Raw genomic sequence first — 26851 nt, 5'->3', positions numbered from 1 at the left:
AGTTGATACTGAGCCATCCACCCAGTATTGTGAAGGGCAGAATATTTGCTAGATGATTTTGCCTTCTATCAAGACTTTTGTGAGCTGTGACTAGTCAGATGTGTGACAGTGTCATCTGCATCAGAAAAGACATGATGTTAGTGCTTCAGCTGGATTTAAAATGTATTCTTAGAAATTTAACACAGTAGTTTACTCTTCTCATACACTGCTTTCTAGGCTCTTTATATTCAGTTTGTTCTTAAAAGTAAATTACAAAAACATGGATCATGTTTAATAGCGAAGCTTCTCATGAGGAAGGTCCCAGGTTTTAGATTGACGCTTTAAAATGAGAAGTTTGGGTATGCCAACACAGAGTCTTTGTTTTCAAGTCTTGTAATGTTTAAAAAGTTAATTGTCACTGGTTGCCCTGAAGTTAAAAGAAATCCTAGAGTCTGATCTATGCCATACTATAATGTTATGGTTGAAGAAGATGCGTCTTATGTAGTACTTCAGTATACAGTATCTACTCATAATTCTCTTGTGATTTGTTTGCTCAGGATATTAGAGGCAAGTACCAGTGGTGAGGGAAACTTAAAAAAATATTAATTTATTACTTTTGATCAGCTGTAGTAATTTGTGTAATATTGATTTATAAAGTAATTGTGTTTACATACTATTGAAGTGTAATACTGTTTAATTTTCTGCTTTCTTTACATTAGGAAATATGTAATCTTTCTGAGTATGGGAGCATCTGGGCTTAGTCCTTAATTTTGCAGGTGTCTCAGATTTTCTGTCCTCGGTGTGTTGGAGGTATTTTGAAAAAAATCTCTTATTAGATCAACACACAGTACTTGGGGTTATCGAGTCAACTTTCAGACTGATAAAAGCCTACCAATGAAATGGTGAGAGGTGCATAAACAAAACATGGGCTAAGCAAGCTAAAAACTACCTTGTAGATGTTTGAGTTATAATCTGAGTCCCCTCAATTTAAGTGGTGTGTGTCATTGTCTAAGTGGGTATCTTATAAAATTTAAGGGCTCAAAAACTGTACCACACCATGACTATACATCAAGATCATGGCAGAACAGTAGTGTTCAATGTAAACAGTTTATAGAAGTAAAGGCACCAAGTTTCTTAAGAAAAGGCCACTTAAAGCTTAAAGTAAATGAAGTTAAACATTTGGGGAAAAAAAACACCTTGAGCTGTGCTTTCTGGACTATAAGGTACTTGTCAGCCATATAGTACTGCAGAGTTTAAAAAGGAACTAGTTTAAGAAAAAAGCAGAACTACAGAAAACTGGTTTTGATATTTTTTTTAATAATTCTGCGGGATTTTTTTGTTTTTAATTAAACTACAGCTGATCCTAGCTTTCTTTAAAAATCATAACTTCTAAAAAGTAAAAGCATTCACAATTTTGAGCATTCAGCCATTTAAACTATCCTCTTTCCCCTCCCCCTCTTCTTCAGGCATCATCTTTGGAGCTTATAGATCATGGTGTGCTTTTTTTCCCCAGCTAAATACTTAAAATTGAAATACTTTGTGATATTATGTGACTGTTTACACATTACTTGGTATACTTTTTTGTATGGTTATTTTGCTTTTTGGGAGGTTCATTTGATAGTAGTGCCTGTAATTCTAACAGATTGGAGCCATGTTGTGCTACTTTCTGCGCGGGCTGGGGGCGAGCCGGGCCCATCTTTGCGCACGCGGGCTGTGGGCAGCAGCCCAGGCACGCGGGGCCAGAGGAGACCGGGGGTGAGCTAGAATTAGTCACGGATGCGTAACGGTTGATTTAAAGATTGTTTACTTACACCAAAGGTGGTCGTGGTGTAGGCTGGACAGTTTCCAAGTGCAGCTCCGCTTAAATCCTCATTAGAGGACTACAACAAATTCGGTTCTTTTGCCCCAGAGTTGTTAAAGTTCCGCGGGTTCGGTAGTTTTTCTCCCATGGAGTTGCTGAAGCTCCGTGGGTTCGGTTCGGTTCCCTCCCATGGAGTTGTTAAAGCTCTGTGGGTTCGTTTCTTTAATATGCAGGAAGGGATATGTCTAGGAATTTATCGGTGACAGGGAGAGGCTAGAGGCTGTTCATTCTTTTCCCCGGAATTGTTAAAGCTCCGCGGGTTCGGTTATCAGACCTCTATTGCCTTTTAAGAAAAGCGTTGGGTCCGTAAAGACCCGCAGCGCTTAGAGTTCTTCACGCTCTCCCTCTCGAACTCCAATTGCTTTCTCTCCAACTTGGGCGGAAACCACCCAAGTGCTTTATATGGCTAGCAAGCCAATTGCTAGCCGCCACGTGTGCATGTATTAGAATCGGCCAATAATGTGGCACGGATCTTCATACAAATGGCGGGAACTCCTTTGCACCGTGCATTTCCTAGATGCAAAAGAAATGCACCATGCAAAGAAAGCTACAAATTGGCAGGAAATTCTCCGTTGCACCGGGGTTCTCTTCTGCAGCAGAAAACTCCACCGTGCAAAGAAGCTGCAATTTAGCGGGAAAATAATTTAGCAGTGCCGAAGCACACACAAACAAAAAAATCACAACTTTGGGTTGTAACACTTTCCAGAGGCAAAACTCGGCTGGATAGTGGGGGCTGGGTGGGTGCTAATCACTGGAGAGCAGGAATGGGGGGTTATCTGCCCTGGAAACTTGAAATTTCCTGGCTGCTTCCATGTGACGTCTCTACCCAGCCGCTCTCTCATGCTAGTTATGCTATTGCTAGTCTCTGTATACTGTCTAAAGCACTTGGAATCCATATATGAGACAGAAAACGATGGAAAGAGAAACAAAGGTGCTAAGTGAAGTGACCTGTATAGACTCATACAACAGGTCATTGGTAGAACAGAGAATGCAAGTTGGGTCTTCTGATTGACAAGCCAGGGCACCATTAGACCACTCTGCTTCTCTGCAGTGTGCATGCACTTCTTTTCAGTAATGCTGAAGACAGTGATTCTCAACCACATTCAGGGTGCCACAAAAAGTATGAAGAGACAAGAGGGGGTATGAAGAGATGAGCAGGAAAGAACAAGCTTTGGCCTCAGGTGTGGCTTGCTGCTTGTCGGCCCCCACTGGCTGGCTCTTCTGCAAGGAGGTAAACACTAATTAGGTCTCAAAATGGGGTGCCATTCAGTTCACAAAAGTTATGGAGGGATGCATGGAGCAAAGGGCACTCTGAATCTAAAAAGTTTGAAAAACACTGGTTAATGGGCTCAAATCAGGACTTGTGCAAGCACTTAAGGATATGTTTTCACTGTAGCATTAGCCGGGGTTGATCAAATGTGGATACAGTGTTCCCACTGAGCCAGAATGGTGTAACATGGGGATGGGCAAAATGGCAGATCCACCAGCAGGTGGACTCCATTTCCCAGCAGCCCCTGCTTGCCTGGCTGGGGCTGGTTTCCATGGAGACCCCAGCAGCAGCTGCGCTGTGATAGTGCTGGGCCAGCGTTTCAATGTCAGGACATGCAACAGGGCACAGAGCTGCTCTGTAGCCAGGCTGGGATCTTGCAGCGGTGACAGCGTGGTCTGGAGCTGGGGCAGAGCTGTGATCTGCAGCCTGCACGCTCTCGGCAGGGATGTGCAGGCAGCGGATCATGGCTCTGCCCTGGCTCCTTGCAGTGGTGACAGTATGGTCTGAAGCTGGGGCAGAGCCTCAATCTGTTGCCTGCACATTCCTGGCTGGAGCATGCAGGCTGCAGATTGCAGCTCTGCCCCAGGTCTGGACCGTGCTGTCACCTCCGCAAGATCCCAGCACAGGCAGCACTAAGGGGAGGTTTGGGTGGGCTGTAACCACCCCCGAGTTCTCCGTAGCTGCGCCACCATCATTGCTGCCTGCCCTGCGCAGGCAGTGGAAGCTGAGCCTGCTCCATTCTGCCTGCAGCACAGGCCCCCTCTTCAGCGCCCCCACCGGGAAGAGGCTGGCACTGCTGCTGCCTGTGAATGCAGCTGCTGCTAAGGTCTCCAGGGAAACCAGCCCCAGCCATGCGGGGAGGGGCTTCTGGGAAATTGAGTCGATTGCCAGCCAGATCTGGCCCATGGACTTGACTTTGTCTGCTCCTGGTGTAACAACATCCATGGTAGAGAGACTAGTCAATAAGCCTGCATCCACTGTAGTGCTCTACTTGCCTATGCCTTGAGAGATTTTACTATTTATTTATTTATTTTGGTGGGAGTTCTTCTGGATTCCAGTGCGCACAACTTTTTGTTGTCTATTTTTGTGTGCTTGTACGTGCTTCTTTTTGTTTTCTATAACAGAGCTACCTTCTAGCAGTGACGTAAAAATACTTTCTGCAAATAGCGTCCAAGTGGAACTCATCTGTGGATGTGGCCAGCAGCTGCCAAGTCCAGATGTGGGATTTTGTTTAGGGCAGGGAATGTGTGTTACAGCTGCCAGTGGGTTCATGCTTCTGCTTCCCTGCTGGTGGCAGCCCTGGCCCAGAGAGAGAGAGGGCACACTTGTGTGCCCAGCATGCCAGGAGCAGCCTTGGCTGTCTGGCACCACATAGCTGCTGGAGACAGAGCTGCCACCCACCTGCGGGCAGATATTCACTTGGGAGTGTGCCCACCTGTGGGCTGGATCTGGCCCATGAGCCATATTTTGTTCACGTCTGAGTTAACGGCTGAACCCAGCTTAGAACTTTGTTTAATTATCCAATTAAGACAAGCATTTGTTACAAATTGGGAGTCAATTTACACTTGCAGGAAGTTTTAGATATGTTTACGCTGTTGGGGTTTTTTCATAAGATACCAGGGATTCTAATTCAGTTTACAATTTCTGTAATTGCTCTGGGTTGTGCACAAACGTATTTGTATTGAGAAACACACATCCATTGTCTTGGGGTAAAGTGACCCTTCAGAGCATTGCAAGGCAACCAAGTACTAGATAAGACTAAAGCAACATAAAAATGGTTTATAGGGACACAAGGGTGTGTTGTTTACACTGGTGTGAAAACTAAGTGATATACCATTAAGCTATATTGAAAAGGAAGGTTAAAAAACAACACTGAAAGTATGATAAGTTACGTTATTTGTTAGAAAAAAACACTCTCAAGACCCTAGTAAGTATTATTTAAGTTTTCACAAGGAATAGAAGTGTGATTTTTTTTTTAAAAATTTTTTTTTTTAAATAGGAAAATCAAACTGCAAATTATTTAAAGATCTATTTGTTCTTTCAACATTTGCAAGATTTGGTGTAACAGTGTTTCAGAAAGCTCTTTCTGATATAGGTACTTGATAGTGAGGTGTGCAAAATCGTAGGCATATCTCAGAGACATTCGTTAGCTGAGTTTTAGTATTGAAATAGGTTCTTATATAGAAAAACTTTTATTTATTTATTTATTTATTTTATTGCAATTCCCTTTTTCCAAACAGACTGGTTTGGTAGAGGTCCAAACTAGCTGTTTAGAATTCTTTTTCATTGTAACTAGAGTTATTTAACGTTCTGTCTGCACACTTCAAGCTGATAAAATGTATTATGATTCAGAATTGCCGGTGCATAACTATATGTATAATTTTTTTCTTCTTTTTAAGGTGCTTTTACTTAGTGAAGTATTCTGATTGGCCCTTTCACAGTTTGGTTGAATTTAGTGGACAATCACTCCAGCCATGTCGTACAGCACAGGTTTTGGGGATCCGGCTCAGTTAGCCCAACGTATAACTTCTAACATCCAGAAGATCACACAATGCTGTAAGTTGCATTATTGCATGTTCATATATATTCAAATAATTTAATATACTTATATGCCTGTGGCTAGGCAAGAAGACTGTTCAGTTTGATTTTTTTTTTCTCAAACTTTAGGAAATTGGGACTTGCATTTGTTTTAGTTCCTCTTGGGACTAAGAGATGATCCCAAATTTGATATTATATTAATTTAGTAAATGAAGGAAATTCGGTGTTAAGATGTTCATATGCATCTTTGTTCTTTTGAAGTATTTTCCTGTGCAATATTAAAAAGCTTTTACTGTTTTCAAACTTTGTATTGAACTCTGACAGACAGCATAAGTTCCTTTTAAAAGAAACAAATTTGAATAGCAAAAGAAAAAAAAAACTTTTGAGAAGCCATCTTCTTTGGAGAAATTGACTGCATCTTATGAAAGTCATGTGATATAGGGCAGGGACATCAGGGATATGGGGCTGCAGGCAGGCTACCAGAATTTTGGGGTGGGGCCAGGAGGTGTGGCCTGTTGCAGAACCTGGGACCTTTGGGGTCTGGTGGTCATGGCAGTTGGCAGCAGGAGAGTAAGCAAGGGCTGGTACAGATCCAATTGTCCTGCAGCTTCTTGACTTGACACTATTGCCTGTGTGCTCAAGCAGCTGCTTGGCCCATGTGCTTGCCCTACTTTCTCCCCCAACACTGCATGTCCTGGGCTGGAGCCACCCTGTGTTGAAGGCTGGAGCTAGCCCACAAGGAGCTCTGTGGTCTGGATTTGGCCTGAAGCATGAATTTGAAGCTCCTAGCATAGGATAGGAACATATGAGAAGCCTTTCAGAGGCACAAGTAGGAAATGAGTGTCTACCTGACACTGAAAGTTGGATTCCTAACTGGCCCTTGTCTTGGAGAAAAATCACTCTTCTAAACAGCAAAGTTTGTAAATGTACTTGGTGAGAGAGGAATGAGTCAGGTCCTTATTTTAAAAACCAACAATTTAAAATGCTGCTGTGGACAAAGGCAATCCTTCTGAAATGTGAGCTTGGGAGTAAATGATATGTATTTACCATATTTACTCAAATAGAAAATGACTCTGATAATAACACCAACACAAATAATTAGATTCTATGGATGGAAAATTTTATAAATGCATTATAATTTTCCAGGTATAGAATCTAATTATTGAAGGTTTGCTTTGAATTTGTCCCCCCCTCACTGCTACAGCAGAGAAAATAAATCTGGAGGGGGTTAGGTGGCCCCTTTGCTTTGTACTTCTCCCCTGCTTTTTCTGCCAGAAGTCCTTTCCCTCTTTCCTTGATGTCAGATACTGCTCTCCCTGAGCACATGGAAGTGAGGGGCAAATTTGAAACAACCTTGAAATTAAACATGGCTATAGCAACTTTGCATATATTACCCAGACAGTTCATCTGCCATCGATACGTTACCTTTTTTTGAAACTGCTGCAGGTTTTAGCACAAGTACTCCATAAACACACTTTTGAGCAGCACTTTTGTATCTACTTATATATACAAAGTTATATACAATATTAGTCCAAAGGCAAAGTCTCATCATTTACCACATAGTTCTTTGGGCTGGGACCCCCCCCCCTTCCCCCCCCTCCAGGAGTCAACAGCATTTCAAACCCTGGCAACCCTGCAGCTCAACATTTCTCAGTATGTGTGTGTGTACTCCAGATACACCCCCCACAAAGGATCTGTGTGCTAATTGGCTGCCACTTAAGAGTGGAACCAGGTGTTCTTGTCATAAGTCTGGAGATCCTCCAAAAATTTATATGCGAATGAGGTGCAGGGCAACCTGATCTGGCTTTACCTCATGATAGGTGGAGCCACACCAGTTGTATGTGCCCAGCTGAAAGAGGGGGTGACAGAGGGTAAATTGTCCCCCAAACTTGATGAACTGTTTGAGAGCCCATTTCATGATGCTTGCCAGGCTTTTCATGATGCTTATTTAAGGCTGGTGAAGAAACAGGAGTTATTGGAAAAGGGAAAGGAAGGCACATTTCAGCTGTGGGAGCGAAGAGGAGGACAAAACATATGCAATGTAGCAGCTCACCATGATTTGCCATGACTCACCACAACAGCAAGGAGGACTGCACTGAATGGACATTACCGCATGCCTTTTTCAGATGGACTGCACTAAGTTATCTTTGTAGTTCCCATCAGCACATTTGCCTGCTACAGCCCATCTCTTTTACAATCATGCTTAGTGTTGGCTGCATTTAATCAACTTCATAGTTGGTTTCTGTTGCTGAGCACATGCTACTTCTGGCAGCAGTTTAGTGATAGACAAAGTATTTAGTAAGATTTCCTTCTATGTGGTTCTAAGATGAGGGTTTTTTTTCTCTGTCTCAGTTGGGGAAGGGAACAGGAGGACTTGTATTCAGGTGAATTCAATATGTGAACAACATTGCTCAGTCCAGTAGTGTAACTGGGACATGGAGAGGGGGGAGGGTAGGAAACAAAAAATACTGCAGCTGTGTAGTCGTGCCAGAGGCAACTGGAAGTCACCACTGTCCCTGGCTTCATTGTTCTGCCTTTTGGCTCAGTCAAAAGGCTATACAGTTTGAATCCAGATGCAGAGGCTTGTTGAAATGAATGGGACCTGAATACTTGTGAGGACCTGGGCCTAAGCAATTTCTTTAGGATAGCACAGGAAGCAAATAGTAGTATTTCTTCAGCACTGAACTCCATTGTAGCATTAGTTGGCTTACATTGTATTCTTTGTAACCTAGTTGCTTCCCTGGCTCCCCCCATATGTTAGTCCCTCTCTTGGGCTTGTAGCTTTGTCATTTTTTGGTTCATGACAACATTTTCTAAGAAAACTCAATCTGCATGTCCTGTGCCAAGGAAACAAATTATCTGCTGGGTTTATTCCCTCCTAAGTAAGAAGCTTTTATGACTTAAGGCTTTTTAAGTGTGTGTTTGTTTTTATTATTTGTAGTTTACTGTGCAGAGTTTTTCCTCTCATTTACTTGGAGGAACATTATGAACTTGATAAAAACCTCTTTATGATAACTTTGTAGCTACTTTGTTACACACACCTAAGCACAAACAGCTGTAAGTTAGTGGCATCTTTTTAACTTGCTTATGCTATACATCAGACTGTTAACAAATGTAACAATTGCATAACAAGTTCCTCCTTGCTGAAAGGACCCTATTAACATTAACTAGGGAGAAGAAAAAGTTATAATTATTCTAATCAAAGTCACTCTTTAACTTTCTGTCAATTCAAAGAAGAGATGGAGGTCAGTTTAATGGTATTAAAATACAGAGGCCATGAAATTGTGTGATGTACTTGAGCAGTTTTTATGTTCCATCTCCTGAAGTCTTCTCAGTTAAAATTAAATGTGGGTTCTTTCACTTCCTAGTTTTGGCAGAGACAAGCTATCAACAAACACACTGATTCATGATGATTTTTTTTTTTTTATGATAAGCACTCCTAGGAACTAGACTAATTTCAAATAAATTGTACATTTTTGATGATCATCACACTGGAAATTTGGCAACCCAGAAGTAGCAGGGAGAAGAGGAATGATCTATCCATCTGTTTCATAGCCTTTTACCAAAATTCCAGATTATCCAGCATAACTCAGAGGCTGAATTATGTTTACTCTTAGAATGGTCATTTTGGACTTTTGCTCCTATACCTCAGCATTTTTGTACTCCACAGAAAAGTAACAATTCCCAAAATAAAATTTGATTGCAAGTTACAGAAATAAGGAGACATTTCCCTTGGACAAATCTTCTTAGCACATGACTGTTGCTGTAATTTCACTAATGAATGAGACTGGAAATACTGAAGACTTGTGGTTTAATTGTTGTAAAGTTTAAACTTCTTTATTCTCAAACCACAGATTTGTAAGACTAGTTTTACTCCTATTAATAACTTAATGGGGTTTTCAGGTGCTTCCTCATATATAGCAGCCAATTTCTCTGATCCTCTATCATAGTTGAGAAAAAACACTGTAGAATAAACTTCTGGTGAAAATTAAAGGACTGCAAATAAGGACACTGACTCCCTCTACATGTTACAGGTATTAACCTTAAGACTGGCTACATGTGCAAATTAGCTACTGACCATGATAAAAAGCCAATCAGTTATAAAGTTAGACTAGAAAAATGTGTAGTGACTTTACAGTTGGTTGCTATCAAGTTTTAATTTGCACATGTAGCAGGGTCTCCACTGCAGCTAAGAGCCCCATCAGGTGATGGGACTCCAAGCTGTGGGGTACACCATGTCCAGTGTAAACCCCACAGGCCCTGGGGATCAAGGCAGCCATGATCCCCAGGGATGCATGCAACCCCCAAGCCCTATGAATAAAGTTAGCTGTAAACCCCTTGGCCCTTGGGATTGCACCAGGGTTTAATTCACCCCTGAGCCCTAGGGATCATGGGGTGCCCCCGTATCTTGGAGCCCCTCAACTACAGGCATCCCAGCCACAGGAGCTTGCTTTTTGCCAGTATAGGGGGAACCCAGGATCAGGCTCCCCCTGCACCAGCTATAAGGTGTGATGGGATCTAATGGACAATCCCACAATTGTGCCTCCTATTATGAAGCCTGGTTGTGTGGATTGCACATTAGATCCCATTAGAAGGGGCCTATGATCAAAAGTTGCAGATAATGATTCCTATGGTATACTAAGTAGCCTATCTATTGCGCCTCTAGGTAACGTGGGCCCATTTAATGATTCATAGATTCATAGATGCTAGGGTCGGAAGGGACCTCAATAGATCATCCAGATTAATGATAATGCAGATTAGGAAGGTAGAGAGGCCAGGATCATATGAACACTGGCCTTGCTGCAGTGACAAGTACGGGACACTTCTAAATCCTTAAACAAGTGTCTGCAACAATGAAGCTCTTTAAGCTAATGTAGTTTGTCTGTAACAGATACGTGCTTAAATACTATACTGTTTCAGATAACCTTTTGTCCACCTTAAGTGCCTACTTATTAAAGTTACAAGAATATAGACCTGGTTATCTGATTCCAGAGTCCAGATGGGGGCTGTGGTGGTCTCGTAAATCAACTGCCCACACTGAAACACTGTAAATTGGCATGTGGTTCACATAATTGGTAATGATTTCTGTATTCTCTTTGCAGTTCCCTGAAAGAGCAGTCTCACCAGAGTTTAGTAAAGATGCATTAAACAACACTTAAAAATTCCTCTAGACTGTTAATGAAGGGGAGTTTCTTCACACTCAGAACGACAAAGACAGTTTTGTAATATCATAATATATATATTTGCATAGTGTCTTTAAACCACACTCCCTTTGAAATGAAAACCTTAACTTAGAAATAAGTCTCCTAAGGTAACTTGCATGAAATTGAGCTGCTTCTTCAATTTAATTCTATGTACGAGCTGTTTCTGAAATGTAGAGCTAGATTATGCTACTCTTCCTCTCCTGCGAATAGGCACACTAGTGAAATATTAGGGGATGTTTATACATAAATTAAATTTTCCTTCTCTTTTTCTGCCCCCCTCCCCACCCCCCAATTTGTTTTGGGTTTTTTTAGACTCAAATTTCTTAATAGTAATGATGATGCAGGTCTGCACTGTTACTGTGTAGTGCCAGGCAGCACTATAGAGGCATGCTGTGTACACCGTTACACTGAAATTATGGTGTTTGCATTAGCATGGCACTGGGCACATGCTATTAAGCCCTCACAAGTAAAGACTGTAAGGTGATAAGGGGGTGATGAGAAGGAGAACACGTGTGGACGCCTGTGTTTAGGACATTTGCTGCGGTAGTGGGTGGACAGGGCAATAGATAACCAGGTTGGGGTCCTTGCTCCAGGGACAACTTCTGCAGGTTATTCAATAAAAATATATATATTTATAGAGCCTGGGACTCCTGCCCAAGTGATTGCCTTTATTACTAGGCTACATTTGTGCTCCCTTGAACTGATTACTGCACAACAGTCAGCTTCAATAGGAAGAGTGCAGAGGGGCCTCCACCTTGCCTAATCAATGGCCTGGAGGGTGGAAGATCTCAGTTCTTAGCTACTTCAGGGTGAAGACAGCATTGAACTTTCACTTTCTGGGTGGCTGTTCAACCACAAGTCTGTTCTCAAAAGATGAGCACCACCCCCAGCTTCTCCACTTTTCTGGTACATACAGTTTTAAAAGAAAGCAGGCATAACTTCATTTTGTGAGCAGTTCCCTCCTGTTGGCAGGTACCTAGGCGTCTCTGAGTTTGCCTGTTTAATTGGATAGGAAGGAACTAAGAGTTCCTTCTGAGCCTGAAAGGAATCCAGAATTTAGGCACTGAGCTGCTGAGAGGGGGATGGGTCTCAACACTTTAGAAGCAGAACTTTAGGTGTCTAGATAATTTTGCAGTTAAACAGGTACCTGAGTTTAGCAGTCTTCATAATTAAGGTACAGCTGAGCTGAAGCTCTCTGACTTACAAATTTGGATCTAAAGTGCCTGAACTGTGCTTGAGCCCTTTATTGTGGGCCCTGTGCGTGAGCCCTTGACTGGATCTAATCCTCAACTACTATTCTTGTCATGTGTAAAGCTAGGTATAAGAATCTATCCCACTTTTGGATGGGATTTTTTTTCTTAAATTTAAAAATGATTGAGATGAATCCCTAAACAGTGAGTTTTATATAGCTGTTGTGTAGTTCAGACTACTTACAGCTCTTTCAAAACTTGCTTGTTTTTACAGGTAAAAAAAATGTTTTGCTGGGTAATTATTTAATCAGTGTTTACTAGAGGAACAGCAGTTTCAAAATGGTTGGCTTTTGTAGCTCACACTTGCTTAATTGTGTTAATTGAATGATTACATGATTGAACAGAAATCTTTTAAGACCACCAGAATTTGTTTTGTTTGGTTTTTGTAATAACATTAAATGTGGATCATTTAATTTTTTTTCCTGATGATTTCCTTGATTATCCTATAAAACAAACTCTGCAATCTTTGCTTATACTCGGAGAACACTAAAAACAAAAAGAATACATCATAGTATTTAAAATACCGAGAGAGGTATTTGAAGAAGCATTTCCCAGGACTCTCCTGAACAAACTGTAGGATGATGTCATAGAAATGAATCAAGGAAGAGGGTGGGGAAAGAGTTGCAGTGTGTATTTGTTTGGGAGGAGAGAGGGGAGGGATAGGTATGCAGAGCTGATTCTTTGGTTGGGAGTGGAGGCTTTGGCCCTGTTTGTTCATGTGGAAAATACATTACCTAGAATTGTTACTTTTTTCTAGTTATTGAAACTAAATAAGACTGGGGAAAGAGGTGACCACAACTAAAAAGCATGTTAGCAAGATAGCCTGCAGAAAACCTGCCCCTCTCTGTTCTGTCCTCGAAAGCCATGAATGTTGTTGTTCTTCCTCTAGGTTGTTTGTTTTTTTTTAAACCAAGTGTGTTTGTTAGATGTCTATGAGTCTGTAACCATAATGTCTACTTCCTTATGTATACTAAAGAGCCATCTAGTGGATAGAAAAAATACAAAATGTTGAGGTTTCAGGAAACTGAAAGCTGAGCAGTTGAGTCTTCACTTATTTTTATCCATTAAGTCACACTGCTTATAAGTGTGAGAATAAGAAGGGGAGACTTACCGTTTAATGCATCTGTCCCTTCAGCTGAAGGCTAGAAGGTGCTCTTATACCACTTCTAGAGACCTCCAACACTACAACTAAGTAATAAGAAACTAAACCCAGGCTTTGTTTGTGCCTATATAAGCAGGAAACATTAGAAACAGCAGGACATATCATATATGACCACAGTTTAAGTGCTAATACCAGGAGTTGGGTTTACAGGCAGTAGTCAAGTTTTTCACGTGTCAGAACTGGGAATTATGAGTACACACAGCAAAAACCTTTAAACACCCAGTGCTATTAATGTACTTCCCTTACTGGAGCAACCATTGCTAAACATAAGAAGAAAATGGAGTATCTAGGCTCAAATTACCTTCCGACTTGGCCACCTTTCTGCCTTGCTTATAAGCAAACTGATGTTTTCAGCTTGTTGCACTGTAGGTTGGATATGAACAAAAGATTTAGAGGTGAAAAGCTTTTTATTACTACTTACTACTATTATTTTTTTCCAAAAGGGTCAGTTTTTCATTTAATAGGTATTTTCAGTGTTGGCTCTCACAACTATAATTCATTTTCATTATATGTCAAAGTTTATTATAAGAAAAATAGTGATTAGTTATAATTAAATGAACTTGTTAAATATGCCCTAATTAGAAGAAAGGGAGGAGGGGACACAGGAAATGAACCTTAAATGAAATGATTAATGCAAACATTTAAGGAAAGGAGTTTACATGGTTGCATGCCACCAAAACAAAATTGGAAGGTAGATTTTTCTTTAATACCACCTTGTACAGCATTGCTCCTTTTATCATCCCCTTCCCCCTTTCCCAGGTTTTGTTGATTTCAGTTGCAAGCTCCTTGGGCCTATTTTTTTTTTCTTAATTGCCTGTAAAGCAGCTAACATTTTCAGATTTTATAAAATAATGATTTCTCTGGGTTTTTTTTAATTTTATGGGGTTTTTTTTTTACTGAAGTGGTGCAGTTGCATGTGATCACTGTGCTTCATTCATTTCCTTAAAAAAATATTAATGATTACAAATTGTTAATATAATAGGGCCAGATTGTAGCCTGGCTTGTATGGTGGTACAAGGGAGATCCCATCTTCTTTTGAGCCAGCTACCTGCATTGTAGGTCACAGCACAAAAAAAAAAAAAAAAAAAAAGTGCAGCTTTTATTTTGAGAGCCTGGTATTTTCATATTTGCAAAAGTTGAAAGGATGCTGTGGGTGTAACAAGATATTTCCTCCCTGCAATTACTGTAGGTATGCTGGTTTGCCGAGGGGAAATAAATTGCTCCATGTAAAAGACCAGTGCTTCTCGATCAACTCTGCCTTGTATCTGGGGAAGGAGGAAATAGACATGTTTTCTGGTTTGTTTTGTTTTAGGATCAGTATAACAGTATATTGCACCTTGCTTAGGGATGCAAGGCAAAAGCCCAGTATTCAGAGAGAGGAAATATGTGCAGTGAGGTTTAGCTAGAGTTCATTGGGTTGCTTCAAATTTGGCATGCCTATAACATTCTCCTTTTTTTGTTTTGTTTTTTTTCATTTATAAAGTCTACGATAGAACTCTGATTAGTTGATCACGTTCTTGTTGACTTGACTTTGCAAGTCCGGCAAAAAGCATTTGCAAGGTCAATAATACTGTATGCAACAAGGACAAATAAATACATTTCAGAATGAAGCTTGAGCAGGACAAACATTTACTTTTTCCCTGCTTTTAATTGATAAAATATTCATATAGGATATAACCTTCACTTGGCTAACAATACACGGATACTGTTACTCCTTGACACTTCAGTGCTGTTTCTCCCCTCCCATTCTCTTTCACGCACACCTATCAGTAAACGTTTTGTGTCTTGATGTGACACACTGTCAATTTTTGAGGCAAAACAAGCCTCAGTGCAGAGAGCACATATTTGGTGGTCCGTTTCACCTAAATGGGTGGCTTCCTTAGTCTTGATACCACAAAACAGCAAACATTGTCAGATGCATTCTTGTTTCCCTAGTGTTCTGGGAGTAGGCATTTTCATCTTATTTTAACATTTGGTGATTCAGAACCATATTTGCTGCATCACACTCTTCTTTCAGTCTGTGCAAATTTAACAAGTGGATGGATTTTTTTAAATGTCTTGCAAAACTTTTCACTTGAAGCTACCTTTTGCCATCTTATTTATGATAGAAAATTTGAAGTAATCTATGTCTTGTAGGCAAAATTATTCTTGGGTAAATGAAAGAGAAGTAGACATGAGGTACACATGATCAGAAGTGGTGAAGTCAAAGTCTGTAAAACAAAAAACAGAGCTCTGGATTTTTGTCCACATTTTACAATAGTTTTGTACTTTCATATTTAAGCTGATCAATCTGAAATAGAGTTTGCTGGTAAGTTTTTGTCTGAAACTTCTCATTTGTCAAAACCAGGTTGTGTCTGTGTGAACATGTTTTATTTCAATTAAACTTTTGACAGGAAAGTTTCTCAAGACAAGAAACTGCATCCTGGATAAACTCCCAGTTAGATTATTAATCCAGCATGTTAAATCCCTGCTGTAGATCCAGGACTTAATCCTGAATCCCCCAAAACAGGAGTGAGCACCCTTGCCACAGGACCGATTAACAGGGAAGTGTTGAAATATTATTTTTACTGTACGTGGAGTCAGCTTGCTATCCAACTCCAGGGGTGTCTTATTTCCCTACTTTTCTTACTGGTTGTCTGCTCTGAAAAGTGACAACTAAAATGGCATTGCTGTGCATAATAGATATGTTGGTGAGAATTCAGAGTTCTGTCTCAGTGTTAGAATATTTTGCTGCTTTTTAAATTTCTTGGGTTTGGCTCTGTGAGGTTGTAGGCAAAGGAGCTGAAAATTCCCCCATTCTTTGCATTTTGACTGCAAGTAAATGCCAGTCAGATTGCATTTGCCCTGAGTGCAACTTTGCTCACAAATTTCATAATTATAAATGAAATTCTAGCTTGGCTTAGAGCAAAGGTTCTCAACCTTTTTTGTACCAGGACCCATTTGCCAAGATCAGTGGTTTGTCCCAACCCACACCCTGCTGGCCCTGCTGGTGCCTGACCCACAGTCCCCAGCTGGGCTATGCTGGGGCGCCTCACTCCCAACCCGCTGCCCCCCTCCAGCTTGGGACGGAGCGCAGCGGCTGTAGCAGCTCTGGCTCATGTGAGTGGCAGTGGAGCAAGACTGGCCCAGCACAGGCTGGAGGGAGGTGGAGTGGAGGCCTGCAGGACACCTGCTCTGGGCTGGGGCTTTGTCACAGCCCCTTCCACCCTCTGAGCAGTGTCTCCCAGCTGCTCCGCCCCCACGGGCACCAGCCCGGCCCTGCAACTCCATCCCAACCCTCTCCCTGCTCACGGCCCTTTGAAATATTCTTGCAACCCACTTTTGGGTCGCAACCAATGGATTGAGAAATGCTGGCTTAGAGAAGTTTCCATTGGCAGCATTGATGCATGAAGGAAAAAGGAAAAGGTCACTTGTTTCAGTGCTATATGCTTGTGTTGTTTTGCAAGCCAGGGGGCAAAAGAAACAATTGGTAATGGAATTCTCTTGGTTTTGAAATGGTTGTGCATGGTAAAGAGAACCATGGGATAACTTCTGAATGGCAAGGAGACCAATTTCAGACATCTGGAATTTTGGCTCACTGCCACTTATACTGATTGAGCAAATGTAAATGGATTGAACTGAACAAGATTGCAGCTGCTAGGGCAGGTTGTCTTGCACAAGTTAAGTGGGAGAAAGGTACAGAATATCTACTGTAAGCCTGCACAGCCCTCCTCTCCCCCACGCACTTCCACCCCAAGCTCTCACATCCAGAGCCTCTCTAAAGTGTGACTGATCTGCTTTAGCCAAAGACCCTGAATCCAATTTACAAAAGGGATTTTCTTAAAACAAACAAACCAGTTATATTATCACCCACTGTAGGAGTGTTTGGAGAATTCCTGCAGCTAAGACCATGTCTGTATCTGAAGGGAACCTGATGCCAGGGATGTTAAATCCCTGCAGTAGATCCAGGACTTAATCTTAAGGTTTTGGCCCTTCAGGCTGGCCACCTCTGCCCAGCTCTGCACCTTGACTGGGTCTGCACTGGCCCAGATCAGACCCCTCCTGACCCTGAATGCCTAGATTGGGCCTACGCCACTTCCAGCCAGCTATCCACTTCCAGAATGGTCCTGTACTGCCTCAGCCTAGCCTCGTATGCTAGGATCAGGCCTCACACCAACCACCCTGCACACCTGGATTGGCCCTGTGTCCCCAAGTGTAGGATGCAGAGTCATACTATCTGGCTAGTAGGGCTTCTCCCAGGTCCAAAAATTTGACAGCAGGTAAGGAGCAATTAACACTGCCACCACTCCCCTGCCACCAAATTTAGAGAGGCTCTGGATTGCCCACAGGCTGGGAGTTGAGCATCACTGCATAATAGATATTCAGGTGTTAAGTATGTCCTCAAACATGTCTTGATCCACTCTACTTGGCCTGCCGAGACCCACTTGGGCCTGCTCTTGAGTCCTTGTTTGAGGATGACATGCTCTGATGACATTTGAGAATGGAACAGTGAAGCCAGATAGAACTAAACAGTCGCTCAGTTTGGAAATGAATCAATCTGTGATCCTACACTTATGCAAAATGAGTCTGGGCTGGAACAGTGCTGCACTCTACCTGCAGATCAAATGTGTCGAGTATTACATGTCCATCCTAACAAGGATTATGATGGGATTTGGGAGCATCATGGGGGTGGAAAGGGAAATTCTACCTTGCATAGCTGTTTGTGTGTGCAGATCCAGGACAGTTCAACGGGGAGCTCCTACTGGACAGTAAAGATGTTGTGCAATCCAGGGGCCACTGTCGTACAAAATGTCTAGCAGGGATAGTGAATCACTTGTCCAGACTAGGAAACATTGAACATAGTGGCTACTAGCTGCTGATCTGCCGTTATACTCTGTGCAAGGCCTTGGAGCACCTCCAAGTCCATACCAAGTATCAAGCAACATTAACAATCACTTATTTCTCATCTGAGGTATATGTAGATGTATTTTCCGTCTTACCTCCCTGACCTTACATATACAAGCCCACTGTGTTGGTCCAATGCTTAGGTCCTTAGTTTTTCCTTCTTATGGCTGTTGTGTGAGGTTTTTGGATATAGACAGACTAACAAATTACAGTTCATTAAAGGAGGCTGGGGACTTATTACTGAGCAGCTGGTTCATGGTAACTATCCCTATGCCTGCTCTTATCCTGCGGTAAATTAGAGTTAAACTAGCAGCTTATTCTACTAGTGAAATATGGGCTAAGTTACTACTGTTTACTTTTCACTTAATATTGGGTGAGAGTGGCATAAGAGCAATTGCTGTGTGTCAGTTGCTCTGTGGTAAGTCTCTGTCTTCCTCAAACTCACGGTAAATAGGTTGTCTGTTCATGCAGTTCTTGGCGTACATGACAGTAGCTTTAACCAGGGATCTGGGCTTTCCATTTGCCATGGTAAAATGCAGATTTTCCCCCTTTAAAGGAGAAAAATGCAGAAAACAGTGGGGTCCCCTGCAGGCTGGCAAAGTTCCCCTGCAAGGGGCTGGGGAGAGTGGGACCTGGATCCCTGACCCCATACGCCTGGCAGCTGTGAACCCCCTCTGGCAGGACTGGTGGGCTCGGGGGGGGGGGGGGGGGGGCGGGCTGTGGGTAGGGAGTGAAGGGCACTGGTCGGGCCAGGGGACTATGGATGGGGAGTGAGGCATCGGGGGGGACTGTGGGTCAGGAGTGAGGAGCAATGGCATGGGCATGGCACCAGCATATCAGGGATGCTCAGTGCCACAAAACAGTGTGGGGGGACAGGTGCAGCTGGACCTGTGTGCAGCTGAGTAAAGGGGGAAGGGGAAGCTCTGATTTTTCTGTGATTAAAAACCACAGAATTAAACAACACAATGTATAGGAATTTAAAATGTGTTTATAGTGATTGAGGCACTGGTAGGCTTCCAAGTTGCTTTAAAATTGTAAATATATCAATAAAACATTGTGTTCAGTGCACATACATGCACACTGTTTTATTGATATATACAGTGCGGCTGTATTTAAAAATAGCACTAGTTGTTTAATAAACTTTAATGTTACTCTTCAACTATAATAAATACTGCTAAGTATACTTCAGGTTGCCTTATTTAATTAGTTCACCAAAGCCTTTAAAAAAAAAAAATATATATATATATATATAAATAAAAATAAATTAAAAATGATGATAACTAGAAAGTACAAGAGTTGAAGCTCCTCTTCTTTTACATTCTATCTGCTGGCAAGCTTGGAAGCTAAATCTATGCATCCCTTCTGCTTCCCTTGCTTCATGTTTATCCATTCCAGTCACTTCAATGCTGCCATCTGGATGCAGCCCCATGCTCCTGCATGCCCCTGGCTCTGCTGTTGTCCAAATGTATCCCTGTGCCACTATGCATCCACTGCTTTGTGCTGCCATTGTCTCAGAGGCCTCGCACCACCAATTGCCTCTGGCTCCCTGCTGCTGCCTGGCAACAGCTCCACACTGCTGTCTGCACATGGTCCTGTGCCATCACCTGCCCCCAGACCCCACACTGCTGCCCGAATGTGCTGCCTCTTGGCCCTTGATCCGCACTATTGCCCTAAGGTATCCCTACCACAGTTTCTGCTAGCCCTGCAGATCTGGCCCAGGGGAGACCCTGCAGTCTGGATCTCAGAGCCTGGGTTGAGTTTGATACCCCAGTTATAAGGAAAGCACAGCATCCACCACTCAATTTTTAGCTGAAGAAAGATTAATCCTGTCATAGTTATTATGTAACCTGGATTTTGATGCCTTAATTTCACCCTCTTTAAAAGTAGGGATGGGGGAATACTTTTGTGCTTCTTGCAGCAGAGATGAAGCTTGATTCATCTTTAACGTCCATAAAATGCCTCGGGAGTCTTGAGTGGCATGCTCTGTGCACATGTAAATTTTGCTCTTTTAACTAAAGTTTTGCAATTGTGTGAGATCTTTCTAAATACCACTTTTTTTAAAGACTTTTTAAATTAATCCAATAAACTGCATTGGTTTCCCCCTCCCTCCTCCCCCCCACCCCCAACACCCTTTGTGTTGGGCTATCTTTGTAATCAACCACTTCATTTTCTTATCATACCTAAATCACTTTTAATCTGATCCAGATAGAGAGCAGATACCTTTTCCCCTGCCTTCAAAAATGAAAAAAAAAAAAAAAAATCTAGACAAACCTAGTGGAATGATTTTCGTAAACTGCTTCCAAGTAACTCTTTAAATTATTAGGTTTCATATGACTTCATCTGTAACTGGATAGTCTACTTGTCAAAATTCTCATTTACAGTTGAGCAACTTGATTATTTCTACACGTGGTTACTCAACCAGCAGTACTGCTGTAAGATATGTCACTAAAGTATTGGTGAAAGAGAAGTGCTATTTTAAATACTGCTAATTGGTCATGTAAAAATCCTTAGCAAAACCCTGCTTGACGGAGAAGAAAGGGAAAATGCAGCATATGTGAACACACCTATTCATGTTGCAATTTCTGCTTAGGCTGCTTTGGCTCCAGAGCCATCAGATTGATTTAAAAACTAGCAGGTTTTGATCTATAGTATTAATTCAACCTGCTGCTACTCAGTGTTTTAGAGCTATAAAGCTTGGCCTTGGATCAAGGCCCTGTCTGTGCTGTAATCTTTAACCGAGTTTGAACCAGCTAGAGACATGCTTGGCTCTAAATGTAACTTGGGTCTCCACATAATGCAGTTAATGTTCAGTTAATAATTGTAGCAGCTGATCACAGGTTGCTCATGCCAGGGAGCAAGGCTGGAACAAAGCTAACTTGATGTGAAACGCCATTCAGGAATAGACAGGTTGACAGCTTAACCTTACCTGCTTATTTTCTTCCTCCCATCTCTTTCTACAGTAGGAAGTATCAATATCCATTGTTCCATTTTGGTGTCCTTCTGTGTGCATTCTCATTTGGTCCTATGATGGCATTATGGGTTAGCTAGATAGGGACTGATGAAAGACCTTTTCCCATTGTTTAAATACTTGCATATCTTAAAGATTAATTCATTTGGGCAGCTTCTTTATGCTTTTCCAATGCAAAGTGCCACTGAAGTCTTGGAAGACACATAACCCATACCTGGCTTTATTCTCTGCCGTGTTCCAGGCTCTTAGGAGGCAGGGCTGGAGGAAAGTCATGTGGCCAAACTCGCTAAAAGCTAGCTGACCGTTTATACAACTGTCATAAATTTAGACCAGACTTCAGGTTCCTTCTGACTTAATGCTTGGGATCAGTGAGTGTAGTGTGTGATCATCTTCAGTCCTAGTAGAGAATGAAGGTTGCTTTAAATCACTTGTTATATTCTCCTCATTCTGAACTTTGCCATCTGCTTCTGTGCCAGAGGTCAAGATTTGACTAGCAGTGTTAAGTTATTCTTAATGCACTGGAAACTGTTCATTGGTGATGCATGCTTTAATTTACAATGGCAATTGTCCTATTTGCAGGCTATGAATACTTTTCTTATCCATTCCCCCTGCTTTATTTTCCCCTTTGAACTGCTTTTAATTTTGTTGAACTAATAGAATCAGAAAAGCAGCTAAGAATTTCAGACTATTACAGAAACGTGCATGGGATAACAGCGAACTAGCAGTTAAGGTGAAGATGTAAATCTATGAGACTTGTGTGCTCTCATCCCTGCTTTATGGTTCAGAAATGTGGACTACATATGTTAGGTATGTCAAGAGACTAAACAGCTTCCACCTGAGATGTCTGCATAAGATCCTGAAAATAAGGTGGAAAGACAGAATACCAAACACAGAGGTACTGGAGTGCCCAGGACTGAGACGCTTAGAAACTACCAGCCAGAAGAGGAGGTTGTGATGGATTGGACATGCCAGGAGAATGGGAAGAGACCATATCTGCAAGAAAAATTTATACAGAGAGATTCAAAACAGTTCTAGCAAGTGGGGTCACCCTCTATGGCAGTATCACAACGTGTGCAAAAATGATATGAAGTCATACAACATCAGTGTAGAAAGCTGAGAGGAGTGTGCAGAATGCCATCTGATCTGGAGGGAACACGTGGCACAGTTCAATGTGAAATGGCTTTGATTCAGAGGATGGCAACAAAATGAGAGAAGAAAGCAGCATGCTCTAAACTCAGATGATCTGTGATCTCAGATGGATCTGTGACGCTTGTAACAAGCGGTGTCCCTCTTGAATTGGGCTTGCCAGCCTCAGATTCGTCAGGCATCTGAGTAGACCTTATAGTTTCATAGTAGTTTGTGGTCAGAAGGGACCTGAACAGATCATCTAGTCTGACCCCCCGCCACTGTGGCAGGAGCACACGCTGGGATCACACGACCCCAGACAGGTGTTCTTTCAACTTCTTTTTTAATTTACCCAAGGTAGGAGCGAGGACCACTTCCCTAGGAAGATGGTTCCAGATCCTAGCCACCCTAACAGTGAAATAGTGCCTCCTAATCTCTAACCTGAACCTATTCTCCAGCAGCTTCTGGCCATTGTTCCCTGTCACCCCAGGTGCTGCTGGGGGAATAGGACCCTTCCTATTTGCTGCTGATCTCCCCTAACGAGTCAGTAGGCAGCCACCAAATCCCCCCTCAGCCTCCGCTTACTGAGGCTGAATAGGTTCAGGTCCCTCAGTCTCTCCTCATAGGGCCTGCCCTGTTGCCCTCCAACCAAGCGGGTGGCCCTCTTCTCAACCTTCTTACATGTACACTGTGATTCAGAGGATCAGTGGTTGCCTACTGTTATCTATTCCTGTCAGCATAGCACTACCTCTAGTATTCAAACTACTGCAGAGCCAACAGAGGAAAACCAGCATTGTTTTTGGTGAAAGTTACAGGTTCTTCACCCCTCACCCCCAATAAAAATAATAAACAAACAAAAACCTCCTTTTTCCTGATCCAAGTGAAAAATAATCTGTGACAAGGCTGGTCTTTGATTCAGATGTTTAAAGCCTTTTCCAGCTGCAGGATCAGCTGTGCTACATCAGATGTGGCAGGAACTAGTAAGACTGGTGGCTCACCATGCAGACAGAAATACAAAAAACATTGACCTCTTGGCTAATTGAGTCTGGTCCCATACTGTCTAGCACTACATTGTATAATCTGTCTTGTAAATCCATAAACTCCATCTTTTTAAAAGCAGTTACTGTTCTTTCCTTTGCCATCCTCTGACTGGGGCTCTATTCCAGAATCTCACTCCTCAGGTAGTTAGAAGGGGCTAATCTCTGGTTTAAATTTATTCATGGCTAATTTATACTTATTTGATGTTCAGTCCACTTTATCTTAAATAGTTCTTTTCCTCCCTTCAGTTCCCTGATGACTGTCATAATCTTTTATAAATGATCTGGTTTGAGTTTACCTTTTTGAACAGGAGTGATGAGCCATATTCCTGATGAGGTTTCCTTAGTGTCTTCTATAACAGCATCAATACTTCTGTATCACTTCTAGTAAATATCTTTCCTGGTGTAATTTGCCTTCTTCATGGCTGAATCACTGTCGTGGCTCATAATCCTTTTGGCATCATCTAGTCCACCTATGGCCTTCTTGATCTCTGCCAGTTCCTACTTATGGGCTCTAAACTTATAGCAACAACTCTTATAATTATTCCCCAAGTCCGTTCCCTTGCTTTTTGTACTGTTGGATTTAATCTCTTTCTTTGTGCTGCTTCAGTCCCCCAGGTCATTTAGTAAAATACCCCACTCATCCTCTCTTGTCACCGTTTCCTAACTTTGGCAAATTTCTGTAGATACTCCTTGTATCTTTTTAGTAAGAAAAATAAATAAATAATGCGTTTTTTAGAAAGTCATTTTAAAGGAGCTAGATGCTATCTTAATTGTTACAATTTGTCTAGAAATGTGCTCATCAATACGTTGTCTTTTGGCCTCAGTCTGCTCCCTTTTGAAGTCAATGGAAGAAGTTCTAACTAATGGAAGCAACTGTTGGAGTAAAAGGCCAATTTTCCCAGTAAAAAGTCAGATTAGGATTACAGTCTTCTCTTTGCTTCATAATATATACTTTTAAATATATCGGACAAGGTGTGGAAGTGTTACTTACAGTCTCACTGATTTGAGAGAAGAGTTTTCAAATCTGCCAGTAGCTTTGTGTTTGTAATACATTTGTAAGATAGGCATGGGTGAGAAGAGGAACTGAAATCTAGCTATTACGCTTGTATTAGCACTTCCTACAGGTGGTGCTTTTGTAAAATCCTGCATGTGAGAGAGATTACTTGCTTGGGAAAACTAATTTGTATACAAGTTTGTCCTGTTTTCTTTTCTCCTCCACTGCCTGGGGACCTAATAGTAAGCCTGACTCTGAATTTGTTTGCCTGGTATTGTTTTCCTTTGGGAGGATGTTGTTGCATACTAAAATCCAGAGGTCTTCACATATTGACTAAGACTCAATGTGTCAAAACAGCAGCTGGCAACCTGTAACAAGCCATGGGCTAGAACAGGCCACTCTGGCACAGCACAGGCAAGGGTGGGGGGGGGGCTCTTCGCGAACCTGCCCTGCGGTCAGTCAGCTGGGAACTGTGACCTCAGTACCGACATGTCTCTGTCCCCCGTTCGCAAACTGGGGAGCAAGCCCAGCTTCCAGCTGCTGGGAGGTGCACCAGGGCCAGGCAGCTACAAACTGTGTCTGTGCTGCTGCCTCTTTTCTCTTTTACCCCCCAACACCCACCTTCCAGCTGTAATGTGAGCCCAGCTGGAAGTTGCATAAGCCTAGCACAACCTTACTAACTGGAAGTTGCACCCAGGCTGCAGCTGGCAGGGGAGGATGGGGAGAATCAGCAGTGGCATGGGTACAGCAGAAAGGTGCTGTTCATTTATCAGTCCATTCCCGTGCACAGACAAAACCCTCCAGCTCTGCAGTCTGGATCAAGTGGCTCCACAAGCTATATGTTGTCAACCCCTGGGCAAGGAGATTGAATGAAAAAGTTTTCTCAGTGACTACATAAGATAAAGCAGTTTAGAAACCAACCTCAATCTAATGCATGTTCTGGTCTGGTCTGTCCGATTGCCTGACTTTCTGGGATGCACAGGTATAATGAAATAAGTTGGCCCATGTATGCAAACTTATTTTATATTATTATTTCTATTTTATAATGCAAGTTTTGACTTTGTTCAAAGGTATCAAGAGGCCACAATACCTAAATTAGTGTTTAATTTACATTTCCTTTTTAATCATTCATTGCACTTAAAATTCATCCTCCAGGTGGCAGTAGAAACTTCCAATTTTGTAAGCTTTCCTGTGTCTGTGTATTAAGTACGTAGAGCACTTTTTAAAAAAGTTGTTTCCCTCCAAAGTGTATGAAGAAGTCTCTCTTTATTTTGGCAGTTAAAATACTTAAGGTCCAATCAAATTTTTTTTCTAATCCACATTCAGTTTAAAATTTATAGATTTGTAGAAATAGTATATCAGAAATCATTTGCTTTGAGTTTAATGCCAGTAAAGCTTAATAACTTGTAGGCCATCAGCCATCCTCCAGATTCATTTCATGGGGCCACTTGTCTTAATTACAGTTTCTTAACCTTTTGAAGCAGAGGTCGGCAACATACGGCCTGCAGCTGTCTATGGCTTGCAGAGCTAGATAGCTTTGCTTCCGCCTATGCCTGTGCTGAAGAGACTGGGCAGTGAAGAGCTATGCTAGGGCTGGTAAGTGGAAGCTTTGCCCACATTCCCATCGCTTCTCCCCATCCTCTGCTCTCCAGCTGCAGTGTGGCTAGCTTTTAGTTGGTCAGGGACTGAGCTGGAGCTGGGCTTGAGCTGGGCAGCTTCTAGCTGTGCCTGCATTGCTAACAGTGGGTGGTGGGGAGAAGTGGAGGCAGTGCAGATGTAGTTTCAGCTGCTCAGCCTTGGTTCCAGTTCCCCATGGGCTGGAAGCTGCATTTAGGACCCAGTGGGAAGGGGGGGAAGGGCTGGGAGAAGTGGCAGCAGCGCCTAGCCCCAGTGCAGGTTCAGGCATATTCTCCTGCTGCTGATGCACCTAGGGTGGCCATCATAGAGGACATTCTGGTTTTCTGCTACTCTGTCCTCTATTGATATGAAACCTGACACCTTTATGTCCTCTATTTTTATTTTGAAAAATAGCTCTTCACTTCCCAGTCTCTTCTAGCACTACATTGTATAATCTGTCTTGTAAATCCATAAACTCAGTCTTTTTAAAAGCAGCTACTGTTCTTTCCCCTGCCAGCCTCTGGCTGGAGCTCTATTACAGAATCTCGCTCCTCAGAGAAAAATCCTCACTCTTTCCTTGAGAAAATAGAGGACATAAAGGTGTCAGGTTTCATATCAATAGAGGACAACCGGACTGTCCTCTATGATGGCCACCCTAGATTCATAGATTGTAGAGTTGGAAGGGACCACAAAGGATCATTGTGTCCGACCCCCTGCCCCTGGCAGGAAAGAAGACCGAGGTCAGATGACCCCAGCCAGGTGTCTATCAAGCCTCCTCTTGAAGACCTCCAAGTTAGGTGATAGCACCACCTCTCTTGGAAGCCCATTCCAGGTTCTGGCCACCCTTACTATAAAACATTTCTTCCTAATGTCCAACCTGAATCTACTCTCCACTAGTTTATACCCATTATTCCTAGTTACTCCTAGTGGTGCTCTGGTAAATAGCACATCTCCAATTC

At 42.3% G+C, this 26851-nt stretch overlaps 1 protein-coding gene across 7 annotated transcripts in view; it reads left to right on the top strand.

Moving 5' to 3' along the window:
• STX7 (syntaxin 7) overlaps positions 1-26851 on the top strand; it is a 55093-nt gene that overhangs the window by 9052 nt on the left and 19190 nt on the right. For all 7 annotated transcript variants that reach the window (XM_019479644.2, XM_019479642.2, XM_059713129.1 and 4 more), the window contains one exon: positions 5510-5666. In XM_019479644.2, coding sequence (XP_019335189.1) covers positions 5585-5666 — 82 coding nt within the window. In that variant the 5' untranslated portion in view covers positions 5510-5584. The remainder of the gene's footprint in view (positions 1-5509; positions 5667-26851) is intronic.

Source organism: Alligator mississippiensis, chromosome 1 (assembly GCF_030867095.1).
Source record: "Alligator mississippiensis isolate rAllMis1 chromosome 1, rAllMis1, whole genome shotgun sequence".
NCBI classification, from domain to species: domain Eukaryota; kingdom Metazoa; phylum Chordata; order Crocodylia; family Alligatoridae; genus Alligator; species Alligator mississippiensis.
This window is presented reverse-complemented; position numbering and strand designations above follow the sequence as displayed.